General features: G+C 52.9%; 1 protein-coding gene across 5 annotated transcripts in view; it reads right to left on the bottom strand.

Moving 5' to 3' along the window:
• Positions 1–24,140, bottom strand: part of FCHO1 (FCH domain only 1) — a 41,703-nt gene that overhangs the window by 5,371 nt on the left and 12,192 nt on the right. For 4 of the 5 annotated variants that reach the window (XM_025368751.1, XM_025368752.1, XM_025368750.1 and 1 more), the window contains 20 exons: positions 21,148–21,239; positions 19,216–19,290; positions 16,504–16,645; positions 13,014–13,166; positions 12,696–12,800; positions 11,043–11,141; positions 10,857–10,953; positions 9,115–9,159; positions 8,917–9,001; positions 8,317–8,341; positions 7,886–7,943; positions 7,239–7,417; positions 7,130–7,154; positions 6,714–6,765; positions 5,158–5,249; positions 4,502–4,777; positions 2,231–2,343; positions 2,035–2,122; positions 1,756–1,864; positions 432–587 (listed from right to left, as the gene is read on the bottom strand). In XM_025368751.1, coding sequence (XP_025224536.1) covers positions 432–587; positions 1,756–1,864; positions 2,035–2,122; positions 2,231–2,343; positions 4,502–4,777; positions 5,158–5,249; positions 6,714–6,765; positions 7,130–7,154; positions 7,239–7,417; positions 7,886–7,943; positions 8,317–8,341; positions 8,917–9,001; positions 9,115–9,159; positions 10,857–10,953; positions 11,043–11,141; positions 12,696–12,800; positions 13,014–13,166; positions 16,504–16,645; positions 19,216–19,290; positions 21,148–21,239 — 2,066 coding nt within the window. Of the gene's footprint in view, positions 1–431; positions 588–1,755; positions 1,865–2,034; positions 2,123–2,230; positions 2,344–4,501; positions 4,778–5,157; positions 5,250–6,713; positions 6,766–7,129; positions 7,155–7,238; positions 7,418–7,885; positions 7,944–8,316; positions 8,342–8,916; positions 9,002–9,114; positions 9,160–10,856; positions 10,954–11,042; positions 11,142–12,695; positions 12,801–13,013; positions 13,167–16,503; positions 16,646–19,215; positions 19,291–21,147; positions 21,293–24,140 lie in introns of those variants that run through there. The other variant, XM_025368749.1, reaches the window with a different exon arrangement.

The raw sequence follows: 24,140 nt of genomic DNA, 5'->3' as shown, positions 1-24,140 counted from the left end.
AAAAAAAAAAAAAAAAAAAAAAAAAAAAAATCAAGCCGGGTGTGGTGGCTCACGCCTGTAATCCTAGCACTTTGGGAGGCCAAGGCAGACGGATTGCCTGAGCTCAGGAGTTCGAGACCAGCCTGGGCAACAAGGTGAAACCCTGTCTTTACTAAAATACAAAAGAAATTAGCTGAGTGTAGTGGCCTGTAATCCCAGCTACTCGGGAAGCTGAGGCAGGAGAACTGCTTGAACCCGGGAAGCGGAGTTGCAGTGAGCCAAGATCACGCCATTGCACTCCAGCCTGGGTGACAGAGCAAGACTCTATCTCTACAAAAAAAAAAAAAAAAAAAAAAAAAAAATTCCCAGGAAGCAGAGAGGGAATTCAGAGCCCGGAAGCCCCTGACCCCCAGCAGCCTCCAAGGCCCTCTCCCACTGCCCATCCATAGTACCTGAAGAGCAGATCGGCGTTGGGCTGGAAGTGCTCAATAGGGGCTGTGTGTACAAGCCGGAAGCTGAGGACAGGTGGGGGTGGGGTCCCACTGAACACACGCACGATGCCAGCAGGGAAGGTCATGGTCAGCTCCCCAGTTACTCGAGCCAGGCAGCTGGGGAGGATGAGGGGACTGGGTGTTGGCTTAGGGCTCTGCCTGGTGTCTCATCCTCCCCCTTCTCCTGGTTCCACTGATGCCTGTGGCTCCCCAGACACCTCAGATCTAGGATGGCCCTGATGATCCCCCATATTTTTTCCCCCAACCTCCTCCTCTTTCATTACTGCCTGGACAGGAAGAATCCACCCTGGGCTGAAGGAGGCAGGAACATCTCCTTCCCTAGTTCTCTTTTCTCCTAGGCCACCAGGGAGCTCAAATTAAAATGTTCAGTTTTTCTAGCTGTCCTTTGCTTGGGTTTTTGATCTGACACTCTCCTCTTCTTCATGGTTTGACTTTTAGATCTTTTCTGCTGAAGGCCACCCCAATATATACCCCTGCCCTCCACTCGTCCTTAACCCATCCCCTTACCCCCTTACTGGGCCTAACTTCTAGTGTCACTCCCTTCATCTCAATGCCCACGGCAGCCTTGAAGTCTACAGCAATGCCTAGCCCTGCTCAAATGCTCTCCTATGGCCGGGCACGGTGGCTCATGTCTATAATCCCAGCACCTTGGGAGGCCGAGGCAGGTGGATCACTTGAGGCCAAGAGTTGGAGACCAGCCTGGCCAACATGGTGAAACCCTGTCTCGACTAAAAACACAAAATCAGCCAGGTGTGGTGATGTGCGCCTGTAATCCCATAATTACTTGGGAGGCTGAGGCAGGAGAATCTCTTGAACCCAGGAGGCAGAGTTTGCAGTGAGCCAAGATCACACCACTACACTCCAGCCTGGGCAAGAGAGTGAGACCCTGTCTCAAAACAAACAAACAAAAAATACAATAATTTAGTCAGGTGCAGTGGCATGCACCTGTAGTTCCAGCTACTCGGGAGGCTGAGGCAGGAGAATGGCTTGAACCCGGGAGGCAGAGGTTGCAGGGAGCTGAGATTGAACCTCTGCACTCCAGCCTGGGCAACAAGAGTGAAACTCCGTCTCAGTTAAAAAAAAAAAAAAAAAAAAGGCCCTCCTATGGTTCCACTGCCCTCAGGACAGGGGCCTGATCACTTGGCTCAGTGTTCAAGGCCCTTTCACCATAAGATAGACCATGAAGCACATCTGAAAGCTGTCCCTGCTGGACCCTCCCCAACACAGACCCCCCACGGGCCCTTGTCTGCCCATCACCGGGTACCTGGGGCTGTGGCCACGGAAGTAGGCATGGACGTACTCCGTGAAGGCTGTGGCTACGGGCAGGGCATCCTGGGAGCCCAGGACCACAGGGCTCGGACCCCGGGAGACTCCTGGGGGTGGTGGGGAGGGAATGGGGAACAACGGATAGACAGCATGAACACAGGCTCCAGGCTCGAGACCCCCCGCCCAACCACACCTCTGCCAACAGAGAAGCCACCCACCCAGACCAGAGAAGGGGACACTGAGGCCCAAAGCTGAGCCCAGGACCGCTCTCACGTACCATGTCCTGTCTGGGATGAGAAGCTGGGCCGTTCCAAGGCAGTGCTGGGGGCTAAAGAGCCCAGTGGGGAGGGGCTCAGGGAACGAGACTGGAAGGGAAAGAGACAGTCTGGGCTATGAGTGCCCCAGGACCAGCGCCCAAAAGCTGATCCCGGAGACGACCCCCAGCCCAGCTCCTGCCACACCCCCTCACCTACCAGGTCCCCGTTGCTACGTGTGAGAGGGCAGGACACCTTCCTAGAGCGGAGTCTCCTGGGTGGGGCTGCCAGGCCCTCCCTGGCTGTGGCGTCAGCAGGTGCAGGCATCAGGTCTGGGAACGAGTACAAAGAGGCGCTGCTGAGATGCTGCCCAGGGCCTCTGGGGCCTCTCCAGGGGCACACACTCAGCCAAAATATAGGAGGTGGGCTTTTCCGTGGAGACCCCCAATGGGTCTGAAGTCCTGGGGTTGCAGAAAAGGTGCCAGACAGGACTGCGGATACCGTCCACACCCCTGACCCTCCCAGACGCCAGAATGGTGGCCCAATAAGGGGTGAGCTCCCCATTACTGGGGATATGCAAGCAAGCACTGAAGGCTTAAGACGCAGGTATACTGTAGGGGGGATTCAGCATAGGGTTTTTAGCCAACATTCAGCCATTCTGTGACCTCTACCCTCTCCGGGAACCTGACTGCAGCCACCTACTGTGGCCTGTGTCTGAGTCTCATGCCTTTAACACCCAAGCTCCCCTCCCTCTCCTGCTTCTTCAGCACCCTGCGGTGCTGTGTTCCATCTATGAACGTGCTCACTTGCTCACCTACCTCCCCTCCCACCTACCTCCCCTCCCACCTACCTCCCCTCCCACCTACCTCCCCTCTCACCTGCACCCCAGGCTGTGCAGCACCGCAGGGTGTCTCAGCCTCAGCACTGCAGACATTTGGGGGCTGAACCATTCTTGTGGGTGGTGGCTGCCCTGTGCACTGTAGGGTGCTGAGCAGCAACCGAGGCCTCCACCCACTGAATGCCAGGAGCACCACTCCTGCCTGGTGGTGACAACCAAAATGTCTCTAGACACTGACAATGTCCCCTGGGGGGCAGAATTTGCCGGGTTGGATAAGAGCCTCTGCTCAGGCCGGATGTGGGGGCTCACACGTGTAATCCCAACACTTCGGGAGGCCGAGGCAGGCAGATCACCTGAGGTCAGGAGTTCAAGACCAGTCTGGCCAACATGGTGAAACCTCATCTCTACTAAAAACACAAAAAATTAGCCGGGCATGGTGGTGGGCGCCTGTAGTCCCAGCTACTAGGGAGGCTGAGGCCGGAGAATGGTGTGAACCTGGGAGGCGGAGCTTGCAGTGAGCCAAGATGGTGCCACTGCACTCCAGCCTGGGTGACAGAGCAAGACTCTGTCTCAAAAACAAAACAAAACAAAACAAAAAAAAAATTAGCCAGGTGTGGCGGTGTGCACCTGTAGTCCCAGCTACTTGGGAGGCTGAGGCAGAGAATTGCTTGAACTTGGGGGGCAGAGGTTGCAGTAAGCCAAGATCGCACCACTGCACTCCAGCCTGGGCAACAAGAGCAAAACTCCCTCTCAAAAAAAAAAAAACAACAACTTCTGCCCCCAGTCTGTGGTCTCCACCCACTCAGCTTTCCCTTGAACAGGCTCCAGCCAGGCCCTTTCCTATGGAGGGCGCCAAGCGCCCTTGTTGGCACTGCTAGGGACCTCGAGGTGGTCACAGCCCACAGTCGCTCTGACTCAGGGGCTTCCCATTCTCCTCAGGTAGCCCCTAGGAGCCCACCCCGCCACTCTCCCCCAACCTGCTGTCCTGCTGTCTCCAACCCCTCCAGGGTCCCTGGCTCTGTCCTCTCCTCTACTCTCTCTGGGCGGCTGTTCCTCCTGTTTTGATGACGTCTTCAAGGAGGGGATGTTCTGTCGAGAAGGTGCTCTGACCTGACCTTTCCCAAACTCAGGGTCCACTGTGCACCTGACACCTACAGGCCCAGCCTCGATGTCCATCCACCCCTCCCCTGCTCATGGCCCTCAGCGTTACTCAGGGTAACACTCACAAGCCCTCCCTGTGCCCATCAGGCCCTGCCCACACCCCCCTTCTCTTCCTCCTCCTCCCCTCATCACCCTGCTCCAGCAGGCAGACCTCCTTGCTGTTCTTCAGACAGGCCTAGCACGCTCCTGCCCCAGGGCCCTTGCAGGGGCTGTGCCCTCTGCCCAGCACGTCTTTCCCCTCATGTCCACGTGGTTCTGTCCTCACCTCCCTCAAATCTCAGCTCAGATGTCCTTTCCTCAGGGAGGGCCCCCACCTGGCCCGCCTGCCTTGCTAAATGTCCGTCTCATTGTTGTCCCTGCAACGGTGGGAGGTTCTGCCTGCCTGGTCCTAGCTGTGTCTCCAGCAGCCTGATCAGGCCCTGCCCACAGCGGGCGCTCAATCACCCGCCCAGGGTTCCAGCAACTCTGAGGCCCAGACCCGCTGGACTCACCTCCTCCGGCCAAGGCCTCCAGCCCCCAGGGGCCTGGAGACGGGGCGAGGGGCTGCGGCGAGTCTGTCAGAGGCGGTGCTCGGATACCCCTGGCCTCTGGGGGTGGCGCCCTACAGCTGGGCGGGCTCTGCGGGGTGCCTGGGCGGGGGACCCAGGAATCTGGGGAGGGGCCAGGTGCTGCGTGGGACGGAGAGTCCAGGCCGGAATCCTCCACGTTTTCGGGCGACGAGGAGGAGAAAGGGGAGGGGCTGGAGGTGAAGCCCAGGCTGCTAGAGCCTTGGGGAGGGAAGCGGGCGGTCAGCTCCGACCCTCGCCCACTTGGAGTCCCTGCCCATCCTCCTGCAGGCCACGGCCACGTCGAGGGAAGGTCAGGGGGGCCCCCATTCAAAGTCCTTGTGCACGCCCCCAAGGCTATGCCTTCTGGTGACTTCCCTCTCCCCAAAAGTCCGGCCCATCCACCCAGTCACCGCCCACTGGCCAAGGCCCCATCCTATCTATGGCCCCTCCCACCTGTACTCTCGCCCCGCCCACCCTTACACGGACTAGTCCTCCCTCCAGCCTGGCCTCCAAGGTACTCGATTGGCCTAACTTTGCAATGGCCCCACCCATCCTCCCTCCGGCCACACCCATGACCTCCAATCCCTTATCCCCATCACCTGTAAAATCTTCGTGGTCAAAGGCTGACTCCAGGGGCGGCCCAAAGAGGTTCTTGGACACCTGCTCCTCTGACTGCAATCTCTCTGCACAGCTAGAGAGGGTGAGGCCAAGAGGACTGCTTCTATTTTTCCCAAGCCTCATCCCACCCCGGGGCCTTTGCACATGCTGTTCCCGGTCTTTTTTTTTTTTTTTTTTTTTTTTTTTTTAGACGGAGTCTCGCCGTTCGGCCAGGCTGCAGTGCGGCACAATCTCAGCTTGCTGCAACCTCCGCTTCCTGGGTTCAAGCAATTCTCCTGCCTCAGCCACCAGAGTAGCTGGGATTACAGGCACCTGCCACCATGCTCGGCTAATTTTTGTACTTTTAGCAGAGACAGGGTTTCACCATGCTGGCCAGGCTGATCTCAAACTCCTGACCTCAAGTGATCTGCCCGCTTTGGTCTCCCAAAGTGCTGGGATTACAGGCGTGAGCCACTGTGCTCAGCCTGTTCCCAGTCTGGAGTTCCATTTCCCCAGCTCTCTTCATAGCCACCTCCTGGCTCCTCTTTGGGGCTTAGCTCCAAGTCACCCCCTCGAGGAGGTTCCCATCCCCACCTCAAGGGAAGTCACCTCCTTCTGTCTTTGTATCATCGGCTTTCATTTCTTCGTAGCACTTAGAAATATTGAATATGCTCTAACTTATGTGCTTTTTTCTTTTTTTTTTTTTTTTTGAGACAGAGTTTCCTCCTGTTACCCAGGCTGGAGTGCAATGGCGCAACAGCAGCTCATTGTAAGCTCCGCCTCCCAGGTTCAAGCGATTCTCCTGCCTCAGCCTCCCGAATAGCTAGGATTACAGGCATGCGCCACCATGCCCAGCTAATGCTGTATTTTTAGTAGAGATGGGGTTTCTCTGTGTTGGTCAGGCTGGTCTCGAACTTTCAACCTCAGGTGATCTGCCCGCCTTGGCCTCCCAAAGTTCTGGGATTACAGGTGTGAGCCACCACACCTGGCCTTATTTGCTATTCTTAAACTGAGTCACTAGAATGTGATTTTGAGAAGGGACACCTGTCTCAGAACCCAGGCCCTAGAACAGCACAAGTACATAGCAGGCACTCAATAAATGTTCATCAAATGAATGACTAAATAGTCCCTCAAAAGCCAACATGGGCCAGGCGCAACGGCTCATGCCTGTAATCCCAGCACTTTGGGAGGCCAAGGCGGGCAGATCACTTGAGGTCAGGAGTTCGAGACCAGCCGGGCCAACATGGTGAAACCCTGTCTTTACTAAAAATACAAAAGTTAGCTGGGTGTGGTGGTGTGTGCCTGTAGTCCCAGCTACTTGGGAGGCTGAGGCATGAAAATTGCTTGAACCCAGGAGGTGGAGGCTGCTGTGAGCCGGGATCGCGCCACTGCACTACAGTCTGGGCGACAGAGTGAGACTCTGTCTCAAAACAAAAACAAAAACAAAAAAAACCCCAGCATGACATCAACTCCCAGCCGAGACAAGAGAACACCAGGTGGAGACATGGGGAGGCGGAGGTGGGGACAGCCCCCACCTGCCCACTCGTGTGGAACCCACCTGCCAGTTCTGGGGGCAGACCGAGGTCTCTGGGGTTTCCCAGCAGCGTCCCCTACAAGAGATGTACCTCCTTGAGCTTTCTTGTCACCCTGCCTGCAAAGCTCCCCACTTCACGGACCAAGGGACCGAGGCTTGGGGGGTGTCCAGCCAGTTGCCCAAGGTGATCAGCAAATCAGGCAGACACAGATTCAAGCCTGAGCGAGCCCGTCTCCAGATGCTGGCTCCTCCTGGCCCCAGCTGCCCCTTTCAGCTCTCACTTAATTTCATAATGACCTCATTTTACAGAAAAGGAGACTGAAGGTCAGTGTGGTTAAGCAGCCTGCCCCAAGTTACAAAACAGAGCTTTGATTCAAGCCCACACCCATAGCCTCCCCTCCTTAGGATCGTCCCTACTCTGAAGACCAAAGGCTACTCACGTGAAGAATGGCGTTTCATGGTGCCCTGTGGACAAAGTGGGCAGCATCAACATGAGCACATCCAGCCAGCCTTGCCAGCACCACCCAGGGCACCCCTCCCATGCCTCACCCCTGGGCCAGGAGGAAGGATGAGGCTGCCCGCAGTGGCCCTGAGCTGTGCCGCTGCTGCCTCGGGGCTGCAGGCTGGAGCCCGGGCCGGGGCGGGCTTGATGTGCACGTAGAACTTGCGGGGCTCTTCGTCATCGAAGTCGGAGTCGCTGGACGAGAAACGGGAGGGCTCGGCCGTGCGTGGGCTGCAGTCAAGGTCCAAGCCAACCCCAACACAAGCTTCTCCCCAGTCAGCTCTCCAGTCCAACCTTGTCCCTCCCTGCTCAAACCCTTCGAGGTCCTGCCCAATCCCATCGCTCGCCATGTGCCACCTTCAGTCCTGACACCATGTCCCACCAGCACTCCCACCCCCCAGCCAAGCCTTTGCACAAGCATGTGCAGACCTAACTGGCAAACTCCTATTCAGCTGCAAAACCCCAACACCGGTGCCCCCTCCTCCAGGAAGCCTTGCTGGCTTTCCTTTTCTCTCTCCCTCTTGCCCAGTGCTGACTCCATAGAGTGGGTGTTTACATTTAGGTTGGCTTCATCCACAAGGGAGACTCTCTCCAGGATGTACCCAGAGAGGCATGCTGAAGGTGGGCTGGTTATTGTGGACAGTTTTGACCTTGCTGTGCCAACAACTGCTCCTGGGGGGTGCCAGAAGGATATTGTTCTGGGTCACATCAGGCCGGACAGTGAAACCTTCTTCATCCACCTCTGGACATGTCTAGGGGAGTTGGGGGACAGCGGTGAGTCAGGCTCCCCACTATCGAACCTTCCATCTCACCCTGCCAACCACCCCCTGCCCCGCCCCCAGGCCTTGACTCAGACCTCAAAACAACCCTGATGGCAACGACTGTCTTCCCTGGGTGTGTGGGCAGGTTCCTGGGACAAACTGAGCTTCGGCAGGGACATTATTCACACCCACGTAGTCCACGGGACTTTGCCGCTGAGGTGGGATATGAACTCAGCCCCAGGCTCCAGCCCGCCCCTCAATCTCGGCTCTTTAGTTTCCAGTAGGGATCCGGTCTCTAGGAGCCAAGAGTGGGATCAAACTCCTTCCACTTGTAGCTCAGCCTGACCCCTCCCACATCACTCACCCCTGAATCGGGCTCCAGGAAATCGCTGGGGATGGAGGAAGAGATGTTGATATCAGCTTCCGCAGCCCATCTGGTGCCCCCTGTCAGCCCCCAACACTGGACATGGAAGCTGGGGTAGCTCCCCGGCTGTGATATTGCCCTGAGCTAGCCCTGGAGGCGGTGGGACCCTGAGGCTTGCTTGGGGAGGGGGTTGAATCTGAAGTTAGCTGAGTAGAGTGTTCTCAAACAGCCTGGGAGGGAAGGAATCCTGGAACTCATTTGAAGGGCTGCCTTGTGAAGGTAGGGAAAGTCGGGGCTAGCCTTGGCAAACAGAACAACCCTGGGCCAGCTTGGACAGGGGAAATGCTAGCTTACTCTGCAACAGGCAGTTCTTGGCCTAACCTGGCAAAAGGAAGAATTCTGGACTAGCTTGGGTAGCGGTAATATTGAGCTAGCCTGGGGCAGAGGCACTCCTGGTCTAGCTTGGGTGGAGGGAATCCTGGTCCAGCCTGGAATATGGATACTCCTGGGCTATCCTAGGAGGGGACTTCCGGGATAGCCTGGGCAGGGGAAGGGATCCCGGGCTAGCCTGGGCCAGACCGGGCAGGGGCGCTTTCTCACACAGCTGCAGGTGGCTCTGGCTCCCGCTCCCGCCGGCTTAATCCCGGAAGGCGGAAGGTCTTGGCTCCCCGCAAACGTTTCATCGCTGAGGATAGATTGGGGGGCAGCTGAGCACTGGGAGGTGCCTTCTTTCACATTCAGATCAGCCTCCCTCACCCCCACGGTCCAGCCTGGGCATCCAGGCCCAGACGTACTTGCCTTCCTGCAGGGCAGCCGCGCTGTATGCCTCGAAGTCCAGAGGTCCTGAGACGGGAGACAGAAACTCAATTGCGGGGCTGGGCACAGTGGCCCGGGCCTGTATTCTCAGCACTTTGGGAGGCTGAGGCGGGTGGATCACCTGAGGTCAAGAGTTTGAGATGAGCCTGGCCGACATGGTGAAACCCTGCCTCTGCTAAAATTACAAAAAAATTAGCCGGACCTGGTGGCAGGTGCCTGTAATCCCAGCTACTCGGGAGGCTGAGGTGGGAGAATTGCTTGAACCTAGGAGGCGGAGGTTGCAGTGAGCCGAGATTGCACCACTGCACTCCAGCCTGGGTGACAGAGCAAACTCTGCCTCAAAAAAATTAAAAAAAAAAAAGAGAGAGAGAGAGAGAGAGAGAGAAACTAAACTGAGGGTGGGGAGACTGGGCTTCTAAAGAGTAGAACACTTTTGGCCACAAAATGGCACCTGGATCTGAACTCAAGGTCCATCAGGTTCCCAGACAAGAACCAGCCCCAGATCATCAGGAGTGGGATGGATCAAGGGGCTGGTCTGGTTCCAGCTGGTTAGTGCCACCGTCGGGGGTGACATGAGCTACTTCCACGTACTTCCAGCATTTGTGGCTGGAACTTGGGTTGGGTTGGGGGATGAACCATGCGTGTGTGCAGTGGGCTGGGCTTTGAGTGACAGGATGAGGCGTGGGAACTCTCTCCCAAGAACAATGGGGAGCCATGGAAGGTGGGTGAGCAGGAGGAGGACACAACAGATCTGGGGCCTGTGAAAGGCAAGAGTGGGGCCCCATGCAGGGAGGGGTGACCTGAGCCAGGGCCGAGCCAGAGAGACAGGAGGGAGAAAGAACAGGTTTTGCTGGTTAACAAGACTTGAAGACATAACTGTATACCAGCATTTAGTGAGTGCCTACTGTGTGCCTGGCACACCCTTTGCCCTTTACCTGAATTAAATCACTGAACATTACATTATTAACATCCTCACTTTACAGATGAGGAAACTGAGGCTCAGAGAAGTCAAAGCACAGGTCCTAAGTCACACAGCAAGTGATGAAGAAAAGACTCAAGCCCAGGTCTGACTCTAAAACTTTTGCTCTTAACTCCTCCCCAGTCCTGTATCTGAGCATTTGCAAATTGTTCTTTTGCTCAGCAACCCTCAATGGCTCCCTTAGGCCCTGGGGGTGAAGTCTGAACAGCTGAGCCTGGCACTCAAGGCTCCTGTGGGATCTGGTTCAAAGAGATTTACACGTAAGATCAAGCTGGAGAGCTGGACTCGTCAGCATCCCATTTTTCCCACGAAGAAACCAAGGCCTGGCCATGAGCAGTGGCTCACGCCTGTAATTCCAGCACTTTGGGAGGCCGAGGCAGGCGGATCACCTGAGGTCAAGAGTTCAAGACCAGCCTGGCCAACATGGTGAACCCTCATCTCTATTAAAAATACACACAAAAAAATTAGCTGGGCGTGGTGGCACGTGCCTGTAGTCCCAGCTACTCCGGGAGGCTGAGGCAGGAGAATAGCTTGAACCCCGAAGCAGCAGTTGCAGTGAGCCAAGATCGCACCACTGCACTGCAGCCTGGGCGACAGAGGCAGAGGGAGACTCCATCTCAAAAAAAAAGAGAGAGAAAGAAAGAAACCAAGCCCCAGGGAGGTTCAGTCTCCTGCCTCTGGAGTCCTGCCCATCACCTGCAGCTGTGGCACTAAAGCCCGACCCCTGATGGCTGCCCTGACTCACCTGGCTTCTCCAGGCCTGTGCCCTTACTCTCTGCAAACTTCCTGAGTAGCATCTCCACGCTGACGTTCTCGATGTTCTGCTTAAATTCCTCATGCACCTGTGCCAGGTGGGCGGGGTGTGAAACTGGTCAAGGCCCCTTTGCCCAACAGTGACCCCAGCCTCATTCCTCACACCTGCCCAACTCACCTGCCCGATCTGCACGTGCGTGTCCTCCACGGAGTGAGCATAGGAGCCCAGCAACGCCTTCATGTGCCTCAGGTGTGCCTCCTCCATGGCTTGGAAGCGCTGAAGCAGGACGGGAGAGGCAGGTGGAAAGAAGGTCAGGGCCAAGAAGGAGTGGCCATGTGACTCAGCCTGACCAATCAGAACACCCTAAGCCCTTGGCTCACTGATTGATTTGGGGAAGGGCCAATGATAGTCTGCCCTAGGACTTTCTCTGAATCAACAGAAAAAGACACTTCCATTTCTGAACTAATGAGTGGATAGGATGTAAGTGGGGGTTGTTGGGGCCCACTGTGATGCACACATGTGCATGCATACACACACACACACACACACACACACACGGGCACGTCTGCCTGGGAGTGATGTCCCCATAGAGGAAAATAGACTTAAGAAGCAGAAATGGTGGTCGGGTGTGGTGTATTACGCCTGTAATCCCAGCACTTTGGGAGACCAAGGTGGGCGGATCATCTGAGGTCAGGAGTTCAAGACTAGTCTGGGCAACATGGTGAAACCCTGTCTCTACTAAAAATACAGAAATTAGCTGGGCGTGGTGGCATGTGCCTGTAATCCCAACTACTACTAGGGAGGCAGAGGCAGGAGAATCACTTGAGCCCAGGAGGCAGAGGTTGCAGCAAGCTGAGACTGTGGCACTGCACTCTAGCCTGGGCGACAGAGAGACTCCATCTCAAAAAAAAAAAAAAAGCAGAAATGCACAACTTCCTGCCAGCACTATTTGAGCACCTGGATTCAGCTGAAACCTCCACAACTCAAAAATAAAACTTTTCAGTTCCCTGAGCATGTCAGTTTTCTAAAATTTTATTTTGGTTTGTTCTTTTTTTTTTTTTTTTCTCTGAGACAGAGTCTTGCTCTGTCATCCAGGCTGGAGTGCAGTGGTGCAATCTCAGCTCACTGCAAGCTCCGCCTCCCAGGTTCACGCCATTCTCCTGCCTCAGCCTCCTGAGTAGCTGGGACTATAGGCGCCCGCCACCACGCCCGGCTAATTTTTTGTGTTTTTAGTAGAGACGGAGTTTCACTGTGTTAGCCAGGATGGTCTCTATCTCCTGACCTCGTGATCCACCCACCTTGGCCTCCTAAAGTGCTGGAATTACAGGTGTGAGCCACCACCGTGCCTAGCCTTGTTCTTTCTCTTTACACCTTGTCAGTCTGAATGAAAGTTTCTATCACTTGTAGCTTGAAATAAGTTCTGATTCCTAATCCTGAGATTCCAATCTGCTTTTATTTATTTATTTTATTTTTTCGAGACAGGGTTCCACTCTATCACCTAACCTGGAGTACAGTGGCTCGATGTTGGCTCACTGCAATCTCTGCCTTCCAGTTCAAGTGATTCTCCCGCCTCAGCCTCCTGAGTAGCTGAGATTACAGGCATCTGCCACTACACCTGGCTAATTTTGTATTTTTAGTAGAGACGGGGTTTCGCCATGTTGGCCAGGCTGGTCTCAAACTCCTGACCTCAGGTGATCCGCCCACCTCGGCCTTCCAAAGTGCTGGGATTACAGGTGTAAGCCACCACACCCTGCCTGGGATTTCTGCGGCCCATAACCTCCAGGGCAAAGGCATGTGTGGGTCTTAAAGGTACAGATGCCTGGTTCTTACCAGGGCCGAGTCCAGCATCTTCTGCTCAAAGTCAGCTCGGGCTGTGTTATATTTTTCCACTGAGCGCCGCAGGCTCTCTGCCGCCTTCTTGGTTTTAGTCTCTGCCTACAAAGCCCAGGGAGGAAATGGGGATGGAAGGGGGACACTCAGGGGGCTTCCCCCAGGCCCCATCACCTGGCAAGTGGACTCCTCGGGGTACCCAGGGTGTCATCACCCACAGGTTCCAGGACCGTCGCTCTGGGACGTGTTTCCACTCTCTGATCAGGCAGCCCCTCTGCCCCGGGGCAAATTCCTCAGAACCCCCTGCTGTGAGCCCACCTTGTCCATCTCCTTCTGGCTGGTACTCTCCCTCCGCAGCCGCTCCTGGTCCATGCAACGGTTCAGGTAGTTCTCGCGGGACTTGGGCAGGAGCTGGCTGACACCCGAGAGTACCTGCACAGCATCCAAGGTGCCCACCACTTCCTCCTTGCACTGCAGGGATAGGAGAGGAGATCGTGGGTAGACTGTGAAATTCCTGACCTCCCAAATACTTCATGCCAGCGCTAGTCTTTTTCTATGTGTGTGTGTGTTTTGTTTCTTTTTTTTTTTTAGACGGAGTTTCGCTCTTGTTGTCCAGGCTGGAGTGGAGTGGCACAATCTCAGCTCACTGCAATCTCTGCCTCCCGGGTTCAAGCGATTCTCCTGCCTCAGCCTCCCAAGTAGCTGAGATTACAGGCGCCCACCATCACACCTGGCTAATTTTTGTATTTTTAGTAGAGACGGGCTTTCACCATGTTGGCCAGGCTGGTCTCGAACTCCTGACCTCAGGTGATCTGCCCACCTCAGCCTCCCAAAGTGCTGGGATTACAGGTGTGAGCCACTGTGCCTGGCCTGTGTGTGTGTTTTTAATAGCAATGGGGTCTTGCTACATTGCCCAGGCTGGTCTCGAACTCCTAGACTCAAGCAATCCACCTGCCTCAGCCTCCCAAAGTGTTGGGATTACAGGCGTGAGCCACCATGCCCGGCCTGTATGTTTTTTGTTTCAAAACATTTTTCACTTTTTTAAAAAGTACTATTTACACATGGTTCATATTTCTGAAAGTTGTAAGGGGTTAAGCCAGGAAAATGCCTCCCATATATGGGCCCTCTAGCCTAGAAGTCCCCAATTATTACTGTGATATGTCTCTAGAAATAATCTGCATATGGATAAAGATGCTTGTTCTAACCCATGTTTTATGACAAACGGTGGCAGACTGTGTTGCTTAACTCACCCTTTTGTGTGTGTGTGTGTGTGTGTGTGCGTGCGTGCTTTGTTTTTTTTTTTTTGAGACGGAGTCTCACTCTGTCGCCCAAGCTGGAGTGCGGTGTCGCGATCTCAACTCACTGCAACTTCCACCTCCCAGGCTCAAGTCATTCTCCTGTCTCAGCCTCCTGAGTAGCTGGGATTACAGGTGCATGCCACCACGTCTGGCTAATTTTTGTATTTTTAGTATAGACAGGGTTTCACCATGTTGGCCAGGCTGGTCTGGAACGCCTGACCTCAAGTGATATGCCTGTCTCAACTTCCCAAAGTGCTGGGATTACAGGTGTGAGCCATCGCTCCTGGCTAGCAAGACCCCTTCTCTACAAAAAATTTAAAAATTAGCAAGGCCGGGTGCGGTGGCTCACGCCTGTAATCCCACACTTTGGGAGGCCGAGGTCGGTGGATCACCTGAGGTCTGGAGTTCAAGACCAGCCTGGTCAACATGGTGAAACCCTGTCTCTATTAAAAATGCAAAAAATTAGCCAGGCATGCTGGTGTACGCCTGTAATCCCAACTACCTGGGAGGCTGAGGCAGGAGAATTTCTTTTTGTTTTGTTTTGTTTTTTTGTTTTTTGAGACAGAGTCTCGCTCTGCCGCCCAGGCTGGAGTACAGTGGCCGGATCTCAGCTCACTGCAAGCTCCGCCTCCTGGGTTTACGCCATTCTCCTGCCTCAGCCTCCCTAGTAGCTGGGACTACAGGTGCCCGCCACCTCGCCTGGCTAGTTTTTTATATTTTTAGTAGAGACGGGGTTTCACCGTGTTAGCCAGGATGGTCTCGATCTCCTGACCTCGTGATCCGCCCGTCTCGGCCTCCCAAAGTGCTGGGATTACAGGCTTGAGCCACCGCGCCCAGCCAGGAGAATTTCTTGAATCCAGGAGACGGAGGTTGCAGTAAGCTGAGATTGTGCACTCCAGCCTGGTCAACAGAGCGAGTCTCCATCTCAAAAAAACAAAACACAACAAAAACAAAGTATTACCAACTCCCTTTTTAAACAGGAGTTAAAAATATGTGGATTTCAGAACTCTGTAAAGGCAATGCAGCTATGATTCTACAATTATAAGTTTTGAATATTGTGGAATTCTAAGAGTCTAAGACGGTTCTTCCAAGATTCTAGGTTTATAAGACTCTAAAAATAGTAAAAATGAATATCTGTATCTTCCAATGCTTTAGAACAGCTGTTGGCAAATGTTTTCTGTAAAGGGACATATAGCAAATGTGTTTGGCTTATTATAAACACTTGACTCTGTCACTGCAGTGCAAAACAGCCACAAATGACAGGCACATCAATGGGCGTGGCTGTGTGCCAATAAAATTTTATTTACTGGCACTGATGTGTGACTGTCATATAATTTTCACACGTGTTGAAATTTTATTTTTCTTTAGATTTTTTCTAAACCTTTAAAAATGTAAAAACTAGGCCGGGCGCGGTGGCTCAAGCCTGTAATCCCAGCACTTTGGGAGGCCGAGACGGGCGGATCACAAGGTCAGGAGATCGAGACCATCCTGGCTAATACGGTGAAACCCCGTCTCTACTAAAAAAAAATACAAAAAACTAGCCGGGCGAGGTGGCAGGCGCCTGTAGTCCCAGCTACTCGGGAGGCTGAGGCAGGAGAATGGCGTGAACCCGGGAGGCGGAGCTTGCAGTGAGCTGAGATCCGGCCACTGCACTCCAGCCTGGGCGGCAGAGCGAGACTCCGTCTCAAAAAAAAAAAAAATGTAAAAACTAGTGATAACCCATTTCTTTTTTCTTTTCTTTCTTTTTCTTTTTTTTTTTTTTTTGAGACGGGTTCTTTCTCTGTTGCCCAGGCTGGAGTGCAGTGGCGCGATCATGGCTCACTGCAGCCTCGACCTCCCATGCTCGTGATCCTCCCACCTCAGCCTCCTGAGTAGCTGGGACTACTGGCATGTGCCACCATTCCTGGGTAGTTTTTTTTTTTTTTTTTTTTTTGGTAAAGACAGGGTCTCCCTATGTTGCCCAGCCTGGTCTCAAACTCCTGGAGGATCCTGGGCTCCAGCCATCCTGCCGCCTCAGCCTCCCAAAGTGCTGGGATTATAGGCATGAGTCATTGCACTGGGCCCAAACATTTTTTAAAAATTAGCCAGGCATGGTGGTGTGCACCTGTAGTCCCAGTTATTCTGTGGGGGCTGAAGAAGGAGGTTCGCTTGAGCCCAAGTGTTTGAGGCTGCAAGTAGCTCTGATGATGCCACTGCACGTGGGTGACAGAGCAAGACCCTGTCTCTCAAAAACAAGCAAACAAAAAAAAAACCCTTCTTAGCTGTGCAAACACTGGTGGTGGGAGGTGGGCTGGATTTGGCCCGCAGGCCACAGTGTGCTAACTCCTGGTCTGGAATTTTGCAAGTTTGAAATTCAACAATACTCAGGTCCGTAAGACCCTGGGCTTGACGTTGTGGAATTAACAGAATTACCCGAGGCGCACATCCGCAGGTTTTAAGGCCCCAGAAGATCTGGGGTCCTGTGAGCTGCTGGTGTTCCACACCCACCCAGCAGCGCCCACGACACACACCTTCTTGTGCGTCTTGAGCTGTTCCTCGCCGTAGCGGAGAACGTCCTTGATGAGATCCTGTAACTTCCGTGTGAGTTCCAGATGGCACAGCGCCAGCTTGTCGGAGGAGACGCGGAAGACCTCCCAGAGCGGGGCGAAGGTCCTGGGGGCAGGCAAGGTCACACCCAGGGTTTATCAGGCTCACCCCACCCCGGGACAGCGCTGGCACTGGCTCAGGTATGTGCTGTGCGCTGATCCCTGCTAAACATGAATGCATACTAATTCATTTAATCTCCATTGCAGCCGTAAGAGGCGGGCCTGTGACAGATGGGGTAACTGAGGCATAGGGAGCTCTATAGGTCATCCCAAGGCCCCTCAACAAATGAACATCAGGGCTGGAATTTAAACTCAGGCCCTGGTAATCCCAGCACTTTGGGAGGCCGAGGCGAGCGGATCACTTGAGGTCAGGAGTTCGAGACCAGCCTGAGCAACATGGTGAAACCCCCGTCTCTACTTAAAATACAAAAATTATCTGTGTGTGGTGGAGGGAGCCTGTAATCCCAGCTACTCAGGGGGCTGAGGCAGAAGAATCACTTGAACCCGGGAGGCAGAGTTTGCAGTAAGCTGAGATTGCACCACTGCACTCCAGCCTGGGTGACACAGCGAAACTCCATCTCAAAATAAATAAATAAATAAAATAAAATGGCTCACACCTGTAATCTCAGCACTTTGGGAGGCTGAGGCGGGTGGATCACAAGGTCAGGAGATTGAGACCATCCTGGCTAACATGGTGAAACCCTGTCTCTACTAAAAATACAAAAAATTAGCCAGGCGTGGTGGCAGGCGCCTGTAGTCCCAGCTACTCGGGAGGCTGAGGCAGGAGAATGGCGTGAACCCGGGAGGCGGAGCTTGCAGTGAACCGAGATCACACCACTGCACTCCAGCCTGGGCAACAGACGGAGACTCCGTCTCAAAAAAAAAAAAGAGTGGCTAAGACACCATATGCCCCAATCAAGTCAATTTGGCCTGCCCCACTCAGCAGAAGCCCTGTCCAGCCTTCCCCCTGCCTTCTCCTGCTGCCTCCACTCCTGCCCTCCCCACAGAACTTTTTGCCTCATAGCAGCCACAAAGAAAATTACAAATGCCATCAGGACCACATTATGTGTTTTGTTTTTGTTTTCTTGAGGCAGGGTCTGGCTCTGTCACCCAGGCTGAAGTGCAGTGGTACAATCATGGTTCAATGCAGCCTCAATCTCCTGGACTCAAGCCATCCTCCCACCTCAGCCTCCTGAGTAGCTGAGACTATAGGCATATGCCACCATGCCTGGCTAATTTTTGCATTTTTAGTAGAGACAGAGGTTTCTCCATGCTGCCCAGGCTGGTCTTGAACTCTTGGCCTCAAGTGATCCTCCCACCTCAGCTTCCCAAAATCCTGGGATTATAGGCGTGAGCCACCGCACCCAGGCACAAGGTTCATATAGAGTCATTAGTGTGTCAGGCCCCTGAGGCCTCGCCCTGCCATCTCCCCTCCTACTTCCTTTCCTCATTGCCCAACCCCTGCAGCCACGCCAACCTCCTCACTCTTCCTTAAACATGCCACGCCTGTCAACTCAGGGCCTTTGCACTGGCTGAGCCACTTGCCTTGGTCTCTGTCCCTCAGACATCTCCATGGCCAGCCCTTTTCTTTCTTTCTTTCTTTCTTTCTTTTTTTTTTTTGAGACGGAGTCTCGCTCTGTTGCCCAGGCTGGAGTGCAGTTGCGCGATCTCGGCTCACTGCAAACTCTGCCTCCCAGGTTCACGCCATTCTTCTGCCGCAGCCTCCCAAGTAGCTGGGACTACAGGCTGCGCCACCTCGCCCGGCTAATTTTTTTTTGTATTTTTTAGTGGAGACGGGGTTTCACAGTGTTAGCCAGGATGGTCTCAATCTCCCGACCTTGTGATCCACCCGCCTCAGCCTCCCAAAGTGCTGGGATTACAGGCGTGAGCCACCGTACCCAGCCTACCAGCCTCTTTCTATTAAGGTCTCAGCTCAGGGAGGCCAGGCCCACCCCTGAGAAAGTGCCCAACCTCTCATAGTCCTATTTCATTCCCTCCCCAGCACCTTTTTTTTTTTTTTTGAGACAGAGTTTTCGCTCTTGTTGCCCAGGCTGGAGTGCAGTGGCACAATCTCAGCTCACTGCAACCTCCGCCTCCCGTGTTCAAGCGATTCTCCTGCCTCATCCTCCTGAGTAGCTGTGATTCCGGGCGCCCGCCACTACACTCGACTAATTTTGCATTTTTAGTAGAGATGGGGTTTTGCCATGTTGCCCAGGCTGGTCTTGAACTCCTGACCTCGGGTGATCTGCCCACTTCAGCCTCCCAAAGTGCTGGGAGTACAGGCGTGAGCCACTGTGCCTGGCCCCCTTCCCAGCACTTTTCACCCCAGAAAAAAAAATGTTTTTTTGTGTGTGTTTAACATCTGTCTCATCATGCAACCCAGATGTACATTGCATGAAGGTGACTGGGGTTTTATCTGTCTGGGTTGCTGCTGGTGCTTGGCACACAGAAGGCACTCAATAAATATTTGTGGAATGAATAAGCTAGTGTGTAAATGAATGATATATATTCCTCTATCCAATTAGCCCCATAATTGAGATGGATGACACTCTATTCTACATGCCCCGAGTGTGAAGAGATGTCCACCAAGGAGGAGGCTCCCAATGTCCCCACGTTGGTGACCCCTACCCCACTCACCCCATGGGGGTCCCATTGCTGGCCAGCTTGGAGAGTTTCGCCATTGCCTTGGAGTAGGTCTCCTCGATGGTTGCCCTGGGTAGGAGAATGAGGTAAAGATGGAGAAACTGCCCAGGCACAGTGGCTCACGCCTGTAATCCCAGCACTTTGGGAGGCAGAGGCAGGCGGATCACCTGAGGTCAGCAATTCAAGACCAGCCTGGCCAACTTGGTGAAACCCCGTCTCTACTAAAAATACAAAAATAAGCCAGGTGTGGTGGTGCATGCCTGTAATTCCCAGCTACTCGGGAAATTAAGGCACGAGAATCGCTTGAACCTAGGAGGTGGAGGTTGCAGCGAGCTGAGATCGTGCCACTGCACTCCAACCTGGGTGACAGTGCAAGACTCCATCTCAAAAAAAAAAAAGATGAAGAAGCTTTCAGACACCCTTGAGACAGGCACTGCTCCTCTGGGCCTCAGTTTCCCCATCTTAAACACCTGAACCGTGGCTTTCCATGATGGGGCAATGACACAACCCTCTGAAGGATGTTTTGAAAATTCATAGAAGATTTTTTCTTACGTAATATATTTTATTAACAACAGTAGTAGGCCAGGCATGGTGACTCATGCCTGTAATCCCAGCACTTTGGGAGGCCGAGGCAGGAGAACCACTGGAACCCAGGGATTCGAGACCACCCTGGGCAATATAACGAGACTCCTCCTCTACAAAAAAATTTTTTAAGGCCGGGCGCGGTGGCTCAAGCCTGTAATCCCAGCACTTTGGGAGGCCGAGACGGGCGGATCACGAGGTCAGGAGATCGAGACCATCCTGGCTAACACGGTGAAACCCCGTCTCTATTAAGAAATACAAAAAACTAGCCGGGCGAGGTGGCGGGCGCCTGTAGTCCCAGCTACTCGGGAGGCTGAGGCCGGAGAATGGTGTGAACCCGGGAGGCGGAGCTTGCAGTGAGCTGAGATCCGGCCACTGCACTCCAGCCTGGGCGACAGAGCGAGACTGCGTCTCAAAAAAAAAAAAAAAAAAAAAAAAAAATTTTTTAAAACTTAGATAGGTATGGTGGTGCACGCCTGTAGTCCCAGCTACTCAGGAGCCTGAGGTGGGAGGATCGCTTGGGCCTGGTAGGTCGAGGTTGCAGTGAGCTATGCCCAGCTATGTTGCTGGGCAACAAAGTGAGACTCTGTCTCTAAAAAACAAACAAACAAACAAACAAACAATAAAAGGCAGGGTGCAATGGCTTACGCCTGTAATTCCAGCACTTTTGGAGGCTGAGGCGGGCAGATCACCTGAGGTCAGGAGTTTGAGACCCACCTGGCCAACACAGTGAAACCCCGTCTCTACTAAAAATATAAAAATTAGCCAGACGTGGTGGCAGGCACCTGTAGTCTCAGTTACTTGGGAGACTGAGGCAGGAGAATCGCTGGAACCTGGGAGGCAGAGGTTGCAGTGAGCCGAGACTGCGCCACTGCAGTGAGCCGAGACTGCGCATGGGCAACAGAGCAAACCTCTGTTAAAAAAAAAAAAAAAAGCCAGATGTGGTGGTACATGCCTATAGTCGCAGTTACTCGGAAAGCTGAGGTAGGAGGATCCCTTGAACTCAGGAGTTCGAGGCTGCAGTGAGCTATGATCGGGTTACTGCATTCTAGCCTGGGCAGCAAAGCGAGATCTTGTCTCCAAAAAAAAAAAAAAATTCCCACTGTGAGCAGGTTATATCATCCTCTTTTGAGGAGGGGAGCTTTCGAAATCAGGTGATTGTTGTTTAAAAGGAGATATGGGGCTGACAGGGTTGAGAATCGGTCATTTCCAGGATCTTCTAGCCACTCTGGTTTCTGGAATCCCCAGGGATCTAGCCCCGACCATCCAGGGCGTAACCATGAGGTGGGCGTGACTACAGGGTGGTGGGCGTGGCCCCTGGTGGATGGGGCTTGGGGACCTCACCTCTCCCGGATGAAGTCCGCCAGCTCCTTGGTGGAGATGGGCCCCTGCTTCACGCTGTGGTACAGGACCTCAAAGCCATGATTTTTCTCGCCCTGTAGTGGATGGGAGTAGAGACTGAGAAAGAATGGAGAGGGCATCATAGTTGCTTAGCAACGGGGGCGTGGCCAAGGAGCAGAAGTCCATCCCCTTGGCTGTAGGGACTCGTTCAGACTTGAGCGAATCAGCTTGCTGTATTTCCCCTGGGCCATAGGATTGTCTATGGACCTTAAATTTGTCCAATCAGAGAGAAGCCTGGGATTTTCTTTTTGTCCCGTAGTTGCTGGGGAGGAATCTCATTTGTTCTGTGTCTTTGTCTCCTTCTGTCTTTGTGTCTCTTTCTGTTTTTCTGAGTCTCTCTGCCATTTTCTGTCTCAGTCTCCTCCCCTTTTCTCTGTCTTTCCATAAATGAGGAATTATATGGCCACAGGGGATATTGTAAGTCAAATGGAAACCGCGAACCTTAGAAAGAAGCTGAACCAGAGGGCTTTTGTATTTAAAAAAAAAAAAATGTGTGTTCAGCTGGGCGCGGTGGCTCACCCCGTCTCTACTAAAAATACAAAAATTAGCCGGGCGTGGTGGCGCGTGCCTGTAATCCCAGCTACTTGGGAGACTGAGGCAGGAGGATTGCTTGAGCCCACCACTGCACTCCAGCCTGGGTATCAGAGCAAGACTGTCTCGAATGAATGAATGAATGAATGAATGAATGAATGAATGAAATAAAAATAAAAATAAATTGGAGTGTGTCACGCTTGTAGTCCCAGCACTTTGGGAGGCTGAGGCAGGCAGATCACGAGGTCAGGAGTTTGAGACCAGCCTGGCCAACATGGTGAAACCCTGTCTCTACTAAAAATACAAAAATTAGCCAGGCATGGTAGCGCACCCCTGTAATCCCAGCTACTTGGGAGGCAGAAGCAGGAGAATTGCTTGAACCCAGGAGGCAAAGGTTGCAGTGAACCAAGATCATGCCACTGCACTCTAGCTCTGGGCAACAAAGCAAGACTCCATCTTGGGAAGAAAAACAACAACAACAACAACAAAACAACAAATATATATATACACACACACACACACACACACACGAAAAGAAAAAGTCAAATTGTCTCTCTTTGTGACATGATCTTATGTATAGGAAAGCCTAAACACTCCACCAAAAAGCTCCTAGAACTGATGAACAAATTCAGTTAAGTTGCAAAATACAAATATCAACATATGAAAATCAGTAGCGTTTCTATACACCATTAATAAAATAGCTGAAAAGAAATCAAGAAAGTGATCGCATTTACAATAGCTACAAAAAAAAAAAGGTGTGTTGAATCAAGTTGCTGGATCAAACCAACCCTGAAAGCCACATTCCCCCATAATCATTCGATCTTAAAAGCCAATATAGTCCCCATTGCTTAACTCACTGTAGTTGTGTTTTCTGTTCTTGTCAACATGGAAACTCCCTCTATGAGAACCCAAAGTAGGGTCCAGGTTTGAGTTCTCTCCCAGGACCCAGCAAAACCCAGCACAGAATGAGAGACAGAAAGGGCATTTGAGTTTGTCGAAAAAATGAACAAATGATTCTGCTGTTACCTGCTAGTGCCAGTGGGAACTGAGCATTTCTACCCTGGTGCCTGAGAATGCCTTGCACAAAATCTCTTTACTCCAATTTCTGGGGTTGTCATGGTGGAGGAGGCTAGGGCTGCACTGTGTGACGCAGGCAAGTCACTGCCTCTCTCTGAGCTTTTAGCAGCTCCTCATTAAGATGGGGCAGGGAGGCTGGGCACGGTGGCTCACGCCTGTAATCCCAGCACTTTGGGAGGCTGACGCAGGCAGATCACTTGAGGTCTTGAGCTTGAGACCAGCCTGGTCAATATGGTGAAACCCTGTCTCTACTAAAAATGCAAAAGTAGTCAAGCACAGTGGCAGGTGCCTGTAATCCCAGCTACTCAGGAGGCTGAGGCAGGAGAATCGCTTGAACCCGGGAGGCGGAGATTGCAATGAGCCAAAATCATATCACTACACTACAGCCTGGGAGACACCCGCCTCTTACATGGGGATGATACAAGCAGCAACATAATCCATGTCAATGCTCCCCAAAGCCCCAAAGGCAACTCTAGCTTTTGCTAATTTGTAACATTAGTTATTAATAGTTAGCATTTGTTTTAAATTTGCTTATGTTTCTCCCCCAAAGACATTTATGTAAAAGGGCAACTTTTTCTGCCACTCTCGATGGAAAATTGGGACCCTTTGCCACATGAAAAGAGTAGGAGAAAATGAGGCAACAACTATATCTTAATGCCAGCCAGATTCTGTCACCTGGGAAGGGCATCATGCCTGAACACTACTAAGCTGTCCATTAAAAATGGTAATCAGGGCCGGGCGCGGTGGCTCAAGCCTGTAATCCCAGCACTTTGGGAGGCCGAGATGGGCGGATCACGAGGTCAGGAGATCGAGACCATCCTGGCTAACACAGTGAAACCCCGTCTCTACTAAAAAATACAAAAAAAAACTAGCCGGGCGAGGTGGCGGGTGCCTGTAGTCCCAGCTACTCGGGAGGCTGAGGCAGGAGAATGGCGTAAACCCGGGAGGCGGAGCTTGCAGTGAGCCGAGATCTGGCCACTGCACTCCAGCCTGGGCGACAGAGCGAGACTCCGTCTCAAAAAAAAAAAAAAAAAAAAAAAAAATGGTAATCAGGCTGGGCGAGGTGGCTCACGCCTGTAGTCCCAGCACATTGGGAGGCCGAGGCAGGCAGATTATCTGAGGTCAAGAGTTCGAGACCAGACTGGCCAACATGGTGAAACCCCATCTCTACTAAAAATACAAAAATTAGCCAGGAGTGGTGGCACATGACTATAACCCCAGCTATTCGGAGGCTGAGGCAGGAGAATCTCTTGAACCTGGGAGGCAGAGGTTGTAGTGAGTTGAGATTGTGCGATTGCACTCCAACCTGGATGACATAGCAAGACTCT

This window comes from Theropithecus gelada, chromosome 19 (genome assembly GCF_003255815.1).
Source record: "Theropithecus gelada isolate Dixy chromosome 19, Tgel_1.0, whole genome shotgun sequence".
Classification (NCBI taxonomy): Eukaryota; Metazoa; Chordata; class Mammalia; order Primates; family Cercopithecidae; genus Theropithecus; species Theropithecus gelada.
Note: the sequence above shows the minus strand (reverse complement) of the source record. Positions and strands in the feature narration are given on the sequence as shown.